The sequence below is a fragment of the Panulirus ornatus genome, chromosome 19 (genome assembly GCF_036320965.1).
Source record: "Panulirus ornatus isolate Po-2019 chromosome 19, ASM3632096v1, whole genome shotgun sequence".
NCBI lineage: Eukaryota > Metazoa > Arthropoda > Malacostraca > Decapoda > Palinuridae > Panulirus > Panulirus ornatus.
Genome location: NC_092242.1, coordinates 18,305,248 through 18,317,393, shown reverse-complemented (window position 1 = coordinate 18,317,393; position 12,146 = coordinate 18,305,248). Strand labels below are relative to the sequence as shown.

The 12,146-nt window shown below is 40.8% G+C and overlaps 1 protein-coding gene across 2 annotated transcripts in view; it reads right to left on the bottom strand.

Annotated features, from left to right (window-relative positions):
* The window catches only part of Synj (synaptojanin), a 267,928-nt gene that overhangs the window by 46,808 nt on the left and 208,974 nt on the right, over nucleotides 1-12,146 (bottom strand). For both annotated transcript variants that reach the window (XM_071673715.1, XM_071673717.1), the window contains 2 exons: nucleotides 11,079-11,216; nucleotides 10,770-10,965 (listed from right to left, as the gene is read on the bottom strand). In XM_071673715.1, the coding sequence (XP_071529816.1) occupies nucleotides 10,770-10,965; nucleotides 11,079-11,216 (334 nt within the window). The remainder of the gene's footprint in view (nucleotides 1-10,769; nucleotides 10,966-11,078; nucleotides 11,217-12,146) is intronic.

Sequence of the window (12,146 nt, the reverse complement as noted above, 5' to 3'; positions counted from 1 at the left end):
TAGGGTTGAGGGACAAGTTAATTGGGAGGTTAGTTTAAATGGAGAAAAACTGGAGGAAGTGAAGTGTTTTAGATATCTGGGAGTGGATTTAGCAGCAGATGGAACCATGGAAGCGGAAGTGAGTAACAGGGTGGGGGAGGGGGCGAAGGTTCTGGGAGCATTGAAGAATGTGTGGAAGGTGAGAACATTATCCTGGAGAGCAAAAATGGGTATGTCTGAAGGAATAGTGGTTCCAACAATGTTATATGGTTGCAAGGCGTGGTATAGGTAGGGTTGTGCGGGGGAGGGTGGATGTGTTGGAAATGAGATGTTTGAGGACAATGAGTGGTGTAAGGTAGTTTGACTGAGTAAGTAATGAAAGGGTAAGAGAGATGTGTGGTAATGAGTGTGGTTGAGAGAGCAGAAGAGGGTGTATTGAAATGGTTTGGTCACATGGAGAGAATAAGTGAAGAAAGATTGACAAAGAGGATATATGTGTCAGGAGAGGAGGGAACAAGAAGTAAGAGACTAAATTGGGGGTGGAAGGATGGAATGAAAAAGATTTTGAGCGATCGGGGCCTGAACATACAGGAGGGTGAGAGGTATGCAAGAAATAGAGTGAATTGGAACGATGTGGTATACTGGGGTCGACACGCTGTCATTGGACTTAACCAGGGCATGTGAAGCATCTGTGGTAAACCATGGAAAGTTTTGTAGTGGCCTTGATGCGGAAAGGGAACTGTGACTTTGGTGCATTACATATGACAGCTAGAGAGTGAGTGTGAATGAATGTGGCATTTGTTGTCTTTTCCTAGTGCTACCTCGCGCACGTGCAGGGGGAGGGGAGTGCCATTTCATGTGTGGCGGGGTGGCGACAGGAATAGTTGAGGGCAGTAAGTATGATTATGTACATGTGTATATATGTATATGTCTGTGTATGTATATGTATGTATGCATTGAAAGGTATAGTACATATATGTGCATGTCTGGGCGTTTACTACCTCGCTAACATGGGAGACAGCAACTAAGTATAATAAACAAATGAATAAATGATATACACAATCACACATGCACGTATATATACATACATATACATATCAATATATACATATACACATATATATACACATACATATACATATATACACATGTACATATACAAACTTGCTCACCTTCATCCATTCCTGGCACCACCTAACCCCACAGGAAACAGCATCATCACCCCCTGCATCAGCGAGGTTGGACCAGGAAACAGACAGAAAAAGGTCACATCCACTTACACTCATTCTCTAGCTGTCATGTGTAATGCACTGAAACCACAGATCCCTATCTACATCCAGGCCCCACATACCTTTCCATGCTTTACCCCAGACATTTCACATGCCCTGGTTCAGTCCACTAACAGTATGCCACACAATTCTAATTTACTCTATTCCATGCATTCCTTTCACCATCTTGTATGTTCAGGTCCCGATAACTCAAAATCTTCTTCAATCCATCCTTCAACCTCCAATTTTGTCTCCCACTTCTCCTTGTTCCCTCCACCTCAGACACATATATCCTTTTTGTCAACCATTCCTCACTCATTCTCTCCATATGTCCAAACCATTTCAACACACTCTCTTCTCCTCTCTTAACCACACTCTTTTTATTACCATTCATTTCTGTTACCCTCTCATTACTTAATCAAACCACCTCACAACACATACTGTCCTCAAACCTCTAATTTCCAACACATCCACCCTCCTCAGTACAACCCTATCTATAGCCTATCCCTCACACCCATTTTTGCTCTCTGAGATAACGTTTTCTCTTTCCACACACTCTTCATCACTTACAAAATCTTCACTCCCTCCCTCACCCTATGACTCACTTCCACTTCCATGGTTCGATTCACTGCCAAGTCACTCCTATATATCTAAAACACTTCACTTCCTCCAATTTTTATCCATTTAAACTTTTTTTTTTTTTTTTTTTTTTGCTTTGTTGCTGTCTCCCGCGTTTGCAAGGTAGAGTAAGGAAACAGATGAAAGAAATGGCCCAACCCACCCCCATACACATGTATATACATACGTCCACACACGCAAAATATACATACCTACACAGCTTTCCATGGTTTACCCCAGACGCTTCACATGCCCCGATTCCACTGAAAGCACGTCAACCCCGGTATACCACATCGCTCCAATTCACTCTATTCCTTGCCCTCCTTTCACCCTCCTGCATGTTCAGGCCCCGATCACACAAAATCTTTTTCACTCCATCTTTCCACCTCCAATTTGGTCTCCCTCTTCTCCTCGTTCCCTCCACCTCCGACACATATATCCTCTTGGTCAATCTTTCCTCACTCATTCTCTCCATGTGCCCAAACCATTTCAAAACACCCTCTTCTGCTCTCTCAACCACGCTCTTTTTATTTCCACACATCTCTCTTACCCTTACGTTAGCTTACTCGATCAAACCACCTCACACCACACATTGTCCTCAAACATCTCATTTCCAGCACATCCATCCTCCTGCGCACAACTCTATCCATAGCCCACGCCTCGCAACCATACAACATTGTTGGAACCACTATTCCTTCAAACATACCCATTTTTGCTTTCCGAGATAATGTTCTCGACTTCCACACATTCTTCAAGGCTCCCAGAATTTTCGCCCCCTCCCCCACCCTATGATCCACTTCCGCTTCCATGGTTCCATCCGCTGCCAGATCCACTCCCAGATATCTAAAACACTTCACTTCCTCCAGTTTTTCTCCATTCAAACTCACCTCCCAATTGACTTGACCCTCAACCCTACTGTACCTATTAACCTTGCTCTTATTCACATTTACTCTTAACTTTCTTCTTTCACACACTTTACCAAACTCAGTCACCAGCTTCTGCAGTTTCTCACATGAATCAGCCACCAGCGCTGTATCATCAGCAAACAACAACTGACTCACTTCCCAAGCTCTCTCATCCCCAACAGACTTCATACTTGCCCCTCTTTCCAAAACTCTTGCATTCACCTCCCTAACAACCCCATCCATAAACAAATTAAACAACCATGGAGACATCACACACCCCTGCCGCAAACCTACATTCACTGAGAACCAATCACTTTCCTCTCTTCCTACACGTATACATGCCTTACATCCTCCATAAAAACTTTTCACTGCTTCTAACAACTTGCCTCCCACACCATATATTCTTAATACCTTCCACAGAGCATCTCTATCAACTCTATCATATGCCTTCTCCAGATCAATAAATGCTACATACAAATCCATTTGCTTTTCTAAGTATTTCTTGCATACATTCTTCAAAGCAAACACCTGATCCACACATCCTCTACCACTTCTGAAACCACACTGCTCTTCCCCAATCTGATGCTCTGTACATGCCTTCACCCTCTCAATCAATACCCTCCCATATAATTTACCAGGAATACTCAACAAACTTATACCTCTGTAATTTGAGCACTCACTCTTATCCCCTTTGCCTTTGTACAATGGCACTATGCACGCATTCCGCCAATCCTCAGGCACCTCACCGTGAGTCATACGTACATTAAATAACCTTACCAACCAGTCAACAATACAGTCACCCCCTTTTTTAATAAATTCCACTGCAATACCACCCAAACCTGCTGCCTTGCCGGCTTTCATCTTCCGCAAAGCTTTTACTACCTCTTCTCTGTTTACCAAATCATTTTCCCTAACCCTCTCACTTTGCACACCACCTCGACCAAAACACCCTATATCTGCCACTCTATCATCAAACACATTCAACAAACCTTCAAAATACTCACTCCATCTCCTTCTCATATCACCACTACTTGTCATCACCTCCCTATTTGCGCCCTTCACTGAAGTTCCCATTTGCTCCCTTGTCTTACGCACTTTATTTACCTCCTTCCAGAACATCTTTTTATTCTCCCTAAAATTCAATGATACTCTCTCACCCCAACTCTCATTTGCCCTTTTTTTCACCTCTTGCACCTTTCTCTTGACCTCCTCTCTTTCTTTTATACGTCTCCCACTCAACTGCATTTTTTCCCTGCAAAAATCGTCCAAATGCCTCTCTCTTCTCTTTCACTAATACTCTTACTTCTTCATCCCACCACTCACTACCCTTTATAATCAACCCACCTCCCACTCTTCTCATGCCACAAGCATCTTTTGCGCAATCCATCACTGATTCCCTAAATACATCCCATTCCTCCCCCACTCCCCTTACTTCCATTGTTCTCACCTTTTTCCATTCTGTACTCAGTCTCTCCTGGTACTTCCTCACACAAGTCTCCTTCCCAAGCTCACTTACTCTCACCACCCTCTTCACCCCAACATTCACTCTTTTTTTCTGAAAACCCATACAAATCTTCACCTTAGCCTCCACAAGATAATGATCAGACATCCCTCCAGTTGCACCTCTCAGCACATTAACATCCAAAAGTCTCTCTTTCGCGTGCCTGTCAATTAACTTACATCCCAAATAACTTGTTCCTCAACCCTGCTGAACCTAATAACTTTGCTTATATTCACATTTACTCTCAACTCTCCCCATTCAAACACTTTTCCAAACTCAGTCACCAACTTCTGCAGTTTCTCACTCAAATCAACCACCACTGCTGTGTCATCAGTGAACAACAACTGACTCAGTTCCCAGGCCCTCTCAACCCAACAGACTGCATACTTGCTGATCTCACTAAAACACTTGCATTTACCTTCCTAACCACCCCATCCATAAAGAAATTAGACAACCATGGAGACATCACAAATCTCTGCCATAGACCAACCTTCACTGGGAACCAATTATTCTCTTCTCTTCCTACTTATAAACATGCCTTGCACCTTTGATAAAAACTTCTCACTGCTTCTAGCAGCTTACTCCCTACACCATATACTCTTATGACCTGACCTTCCACAAAGCATCTCTATCCACTCTATCATATACCTTCTCCAGATCCATAAATATCACATATGAAAGGAGACAGAGGAAGGAGTTAAGTGAGGAGTCCTCATTCTCTTTGAAGGCTCAGATTGGTGTGTCTGAATGTGTGTGGATGTTACCAAGATGAGAAGAGAAGAAAGACTGGGAGTATGTTTGAGGAAAGAAACCTAGATGTTCTGGCTTTGAATCAAATAAAGTTCATGGGTAAAGGGAAAGAATGGTTTGGAAACATCTTGGGAATAAAGTCAAAAGTTGGTCAGAGGACAAGAGCTAAAGATGGAGTAGCACTACTCCTGAAGCAGGAGTTGTGAGTGTGTGTGACAAGAGTAAATGGAAGTAAATTCTAGAATGCTGTGGGTAAAACTGAAAGTGGATGGCAAGAGATGGGTGATTATTGGTGCTTATGCACCTGGTCTTGAGTAGAAAGATCATGAGAAGCAAGTGTTTTGGGAGCAGCTGAGAAATTAGATACATGAATGACTGATATTAGTAACAAGAGCCTTACAGTCTTGAAAGTTGAAGAAAGAGATATCATATTTATATTTCATTTATTTATTATACTTTGTCGCTGAGGGAATAAAAAGCATGAAGAACCTGAAAGTAACCTGAAAAGGATGATACAAAATCATTACATCAAGAGTTAATTCCAGGAAATATACCAAAAATGCATAAGAAGATATATGAATGCCCAGCAAAGAAGTCAGAACAATTATTTAATGCAATACAGGTACAATAAGATACTTACATGGAGTGGATACAAAAACACTGATAGGGAGATTAGACTCATAGTTAAAGACAATACAGGATGAACTTGAAATAGGTAACTATGCCAGGATCATAGCTGCTGAAAAAAATAGCATTATACAACAAGCAAGGTATTAAGAATATATGGTGTGGGAGGAAAGTTGTTAGAAGCAGTGAAAAGTTTTTATCGAAGATGTAAGGCATGTGTACGTGTAGGAAGAGAGGAAAGTGATTGGTTCTCAGTGAATGTAGGTTTGCGGCAGGGGTGTGTGATGTCTCCATGGTTGTTTAATTTGTTTATGGATGGGGTTGTTAGGGAGGTAAATGCAAGAGTTTTGGAAAGAGGGGCAAGTATGAAGTCTGTTGGGGATGAGAGAGCTTGGGAAGTCAGTTGTTGTTCGCTGATGATACAGCGCTGGTGGCTGATTCATGTGAGAAACTGCAGAAGCTAGTGACTGAGTTTGGAAAAGTGTGTGGAAGAAGAAAGTTACGAGTAAATGTGAATAAGAGCAAGGTTATTAGGTACAGTAGGGTTGAGGGTCAAGTCAATTGGGAGGTGAGTTTGAATGGAGAAAAACTGGAGGAAGTGAAGTGTTTTAGATATCTGGGAGTGGATCTGGCAGCGGATGGAACCATGGAAGCGGAAGTGGATCATAGGGTGGGGGAGGGGGCGAAAATCCTGGGAGCCTTGAAGAATGTGTGGAAGTCGAGAACATTATCTCGGAAAGCAAAAATGGGTATGTTTGAAGGAATAGTGGTTCCAACAATGTTGTATGGTTGCGAGGCGTGGGCTATGGATAGAGTTGTGCGCAGGAGGATGGATGTGCTGGAAATGAGATGTTTGAGGACAATGTGTGGTGTGAGGTGGTTTGATCGAGTGAGTAACGTAAGGGTAAGAGAGATGTGTGGAAATAAAAAGAGCGTGGTTGAGAGAGCAGAAGAGGGTGTTTTGAAGTGGTTTGGGAACATGGAGAGGATGAGTGAGGAAAGATTGACCAAGAGGATATATGTGTCGGAGGTGGAGGGAGCAAGGAGAAGAGGGAGACCAAATTGGAGGTGGAAAGATGGAGTGAAAAAGATTTTGTGTGATCGGGGCCTGAACATGCAGGAGGGTGAAAGGAGGGCAAGGAATAGAGTGAATTGGAGCGATGTGGTATACCGGGGTTGACGTGCTGTCAGTGGATTGCATCAAGGCATGTGAAGCGTCTGGGGTAAACCATGGAAAGCTGTGTAGGTATGTATATTTGCGTGTGTGGACGTATGTATATACATGTGTATGGGGGGGGGTTGGGCCATTTCTTTCATCTGTTTCCTTGCGCTACCTCGCAAACGCGGGAGACAGCGACAAAGTATAAAGAAAAAAAAAAAAACAACAAGCAAGACAAGAGAGAGGGCAATGGCGAGGTGGTCAAAAGAAACGTCATTTATCAACATGCAAGACAAGAAGGGAGAGCAACACATTAGCTCTGCCACCATGGCAAAATATCATCCTGGGTACATACTGTAAAAATTGTATCTTAACCTAGTTTTGTGTGAAACAATGTGGCACCAAGGAAAAAGAATTTTGAGAAATGTCCATTAGTCTGGCCTCACACTGGTAGCTCTGCTTTCATAGTATTGTGATGTTGACATCTCTAGTCATTTGCCATATAAAATATTATACTGATTTCAGATTTTGATGGAAATGATTATAAAGAAGAGGTGCTATAATAATCAAGAAATTTGTCTCACATTCGTGCCTACCAACCCTGAGACAACACAAGTTATATTGAGCATTTTGAAATTCATTGTGCCAATCCAGGAGGATACAAATTTTACATGTACTCACTGGTATGTAGCAGGCAGGTACATACTTCTTTTTCTACCACACCTCTCTCTTACACGATATTTTCCAAATCAATTAATGCCTCCTTACACCACATACTGTCCTCAAATATTTCCTTATAACCTTTTTGTCTGATACAACTAATACACCATCAAATACACCCATCTCTTTTCTCACTGACAATGACCTCTATTTCCACACATTCCTAAATGTGCCCAGGACCTAAGCACTCCCCTCAACCACCCTCTGGCTCCCTTCAACTTCCATGGTTCCATTTGCTGTCATGTCCACTTCCAAATATATAAAATACCCTACTTCCTTCATTCATATTCACACTCAAACTAACCTTTCTCTCTCCACTACTTAACCTAATACCCTTGCTTTTATTCACATTTACTCTCAACATTTTCCTTCACTCACTTTCCAAAACTCAAACACCAGCTTCTACATTTTCTCACCTCAATCTGTCTTTAGTGCCATTTCATCAGCAAACAACAACTGACTCAACTCCCAGGCCATCTCTAACCCCAGCAGATGGCATGACTGCTCCCTTGTCTAAAACCCTTACCTTTAACACCTCACTGCCTCATCCATAAACAAATGAATTAAAAGCCACGGTAATCTCACACATTCTTGATGCTGACCTACCATCATGAGAAACCAATCACCCTTCTCTCTTCCTACTTGCACACATGCCTTATCCTCCTCTTGAAAATTCTCCACTGCATCTAGCAGCTCTCTTCTCACACAATGTATTTGCAACACCTTCCACAAGCATCTCTATCAACCCTATCATATGCATTCATCAGGACCAAAAACGCTTCAAAAAAGTCCTATTTCCCTTTGTACTTTTTGCACATATTTTTCAAAGGGAACACTTGACCCATAGATCCTCTGCCACTCCTGAAGCTACATTGTAATTCTCCCTGATCTGAAGCTATATGGATGCCACCACCCCCTCAATCACCATTCTCCCAAACAACTTACCAGGTACACTTAACAAACTTATATCTCTGTAATCAAAACAGTCACTTTTGTTTCCTGTGCCCTTAAATAATGGCAGTATACAGGCATTCTGCCAATTCTTTGGCATCTCACTTTGAGCCATACATACATTGAATATCCTAACCTATTAACCACACAATCACTTCCTTTCTTAAGAAATTCAACTGCAGATCTCTCCACTCCAACTACATTGAAGAACTTCATCTTATTCAAGGCTTTCACCATCTCTCTGTTTTACCAAACCATTTGTCATGTGCCTCTCACCTTGCATATCTCCACATCCAAATTATCCTTCATCTGTCATCCAATCATTGAACACATTCAATTATCCTTCAAAATATTCACTACATCTCCTCTGCATCACATTTCTACTTGTTACCCAAGTACCCCTTTCTAAGAAAGTCTTCGTGTTACCCAGGAACTCTTTCTAGAGGCTCCTGCAGCCAAAAACTGCACAATTTCCTGTAACAGGGAAGTGTGGACTCTTTTAGAGAGAAGTTTTCTGATAAAACTGTACTCCCAAAGATGTAGCATGACCTTCAGAATATGTGAACCTGCTATGACCATGAGACAGTAGAATCATGATTACATCCCTAAGGTGGTTTCTGACAGGCTGACAGTGGGCCTAGAATGAGTAAGAAGGATATCATCTAGTCAAAGGTTAATAACGGGAGGGAAAAGCCAGTGTTCCCTCCCATAAAGAAGGCAGGTTAAAAGTTCCTAGCCTTGATATTCTAACTAGAGAATATCTCATGCTTTTAGGACAAACTGCAGAGGAAACAAATTTTACTCGTTAACCTACAGTACATATATCCATGTACATAAAATCATACAGTTTTTAATCCCATCTCTTCTCTACCTAAACCACACATATCCATGAACATTAAATTTGAAAGTACAGCAGTTGGAAACTCATAGCTGCTCATACACGTATTCCATGTATCATCACTAGAACACTACTTTAAGAGAATTGTTAAAGAGACAAATTAACTCTAAGCTAAGACTGCATCAAAATTATACTCAAGTACATGGATATGAAATTGTTTAGTACACTATATACGTGGTCCAAATCTGAATGAATATCTCAAGACTGATCAACTGATGAGGGAGTGTATAGGTCCACTACAAAGGGGCCAACCATGGGCAGCAGAGATGGTGCCTAAAATAATGATGCTGAGTTACAAAGAATGTTATCTACAACAGGTGTGAGATGGAGATGAGACACTACTACACATTTCTGAATCAGACTGATAGTACTGTAAAAGAGTTCTTTGAAACTAGCAAAGAAAGATCTATTGTATTGAGAAGTCTTGTCACAATACTATGCAAGAAGCATGTTTGAAGATATAAGAAATACTCTTTTTATACAAACAGAGGTGGATGAATGGAATAAGCTAAGTAATAAAATCAAAAGAGTACACATTACACAGAAATTCAGAGTGCTGTTTAATGGCAAAGAGATCATGTAAGATGAGGTCCCATTAGTAAAGTAATCCATCCTCATATTGCATGACCCAGTAATTACATCTGTCTTTTCCATGAAATTCCATACCTACCCAACCACTCGTTCGATCTAACTCCCATCCATTCAATCATATCACTCAACACTGAGTGGCTCTATCCTCTCAACTACTCTGTTTTTGACTACACTAAATTATATTACATGAGACAGTTGCAAAATGAATTCTTTCAGAGCAGAAAAAGAGGATTCTGATTTCCCAGTTTAAAATACTAAGTCTTAATCCTTGAGCTACAAAAAATAATCACACATAAGGTATGTTGACATTGGTCACTATCTTGTGAAGTCCCTTGAATATCTAAACAAATTTATGCAGTACATCCCCATATATTACCCAGAAGCATCTAAGTTATTAACTAGTATGGTCCATCTATCTATTCATCTATCTATATTTCTGATGCCTGTTCCCTCCAGGAACTCCCAACATGGGGGTGGTCATGACAGAGGTCCCCAGTCATCCCTGTCCTAACATGCTTCCCTTGCATACACCATTCCACTCCTTCTTCCCCTATTTTTCTCCAACTCATTTGCACTCTATTTCTCTATCACAAACCATACCATTATGGCAAGCATGCTAATACCTACCATGTTTTATACCACTTATGACTATCATAAACATCCATTTTCCTCATTATATTAAAAAAATTATAATGGCTTACTAGATATCAAAGATGACACAGCTTTGGGTAATGAGAAGTATTACTCAAGAATTCTACATAAATAAAACATACAAATGGTATGGTATGTCTCTAAAAGTTACCTGGGCTCCAGTTTGGGTTATCCTTATCTTTTGGATAATGCCTCCTCCAGAAGAGGACTCTGTCAGTCCATGCAGGGATGCGCAGTTTATCACTTGTATCATAATCATCAGAAAATAAGTCATACTTGTAGGTTGGAGCAAAACTAATATCTCCTTCCACAAAACCTTTAAAGCACTTCCCTTCTGCAAAATTTTGCTGTGGAAAAAAAGAAGCTAATTATGTATCTATACAACTTCAAACTACAAAGTTAAATACAAAAAATGCATATTCATACAAAACATTTCCTAAAACATTAAATGGGGTATTACCTTTAGCTGATCATACTGCAACAAGACAGTCCACTCCTGGCGCTGCACATAATCGAGTACTTCTTCTCGTGTAAGACTGATACGATAGTTGAAGTCCCCACACCAAAACACATAATCATGTGCCCAAAGAGGCATCCCCTAAAAATAGAAACAATGTTTTGACAATAAAAATCTAAACGATCTAATGTCTAATACCCTTACAGCAAGATACAAAAATCTACTGTAAAATCTAAGAAAAGAGATAAAACATCATAATGAGATAACTATGCAAAAAAATCAAATCAAACTTAAAGTAATAAAACAGCAAAAAAGTAGGTTTTGAAATTTGAAAACCATTTTCTCTCTGAGGTGGTGTCCACAAGCATGAGAGACACCCTATGTGTAACCTGTAAGCATGAAATACACCCTACTGGCTACATCTAGTATGATCAGGGTTTGAACCCTCCTTCTTTAGCATTTCTAGCAAGAAAACACTACCCTTCCTCACCAGTTGCTAACCATTCAGTGATGGTTATGAGGCTCACTGCCTATCTTTGGCAGTGTAGAGACTGTCGCAATCACCAGTCCACTCAGTTCAGGTGACAGCAGTTCAGAGAATTCAAAAAATGTTGGCGTCGATCATAAAATGATCACAGAGAAAGGTTTATGAACAAGGAGTGCACACTGCAGAGGAGGGTAAGAAAACCAGGCAAAAATCCTCATGGGACATTACAATGGACAAAAAAACACTTTTCACTTTACAAAACCTATAACTCTCTCCTCTACATTTAGTTCTGTGAGCAGGAGAACATTCCCGTAAAAAGGAAGAGGCTTTAGAGAAAAGCTCTCAGATGAGAAAATTAAAGCCAAAAGAAAAAATGAATACCTTTACTGGTAATTTAGAGGCACACTGGAATGTCTCTCCTGTCTGGAAGGGTGAATCACCAGAGCCAAACAAGGATGATTACTACATTTGAACTGTACAATCTGATGAAGATGGTGAGTGCCAAAGACTCCTTTTCCTGATTTCCTTCAAAGAAAAGTTTCTGTGGAAGGCTAAAGTAGAAGCCACCTTCTTCACTTTACAAG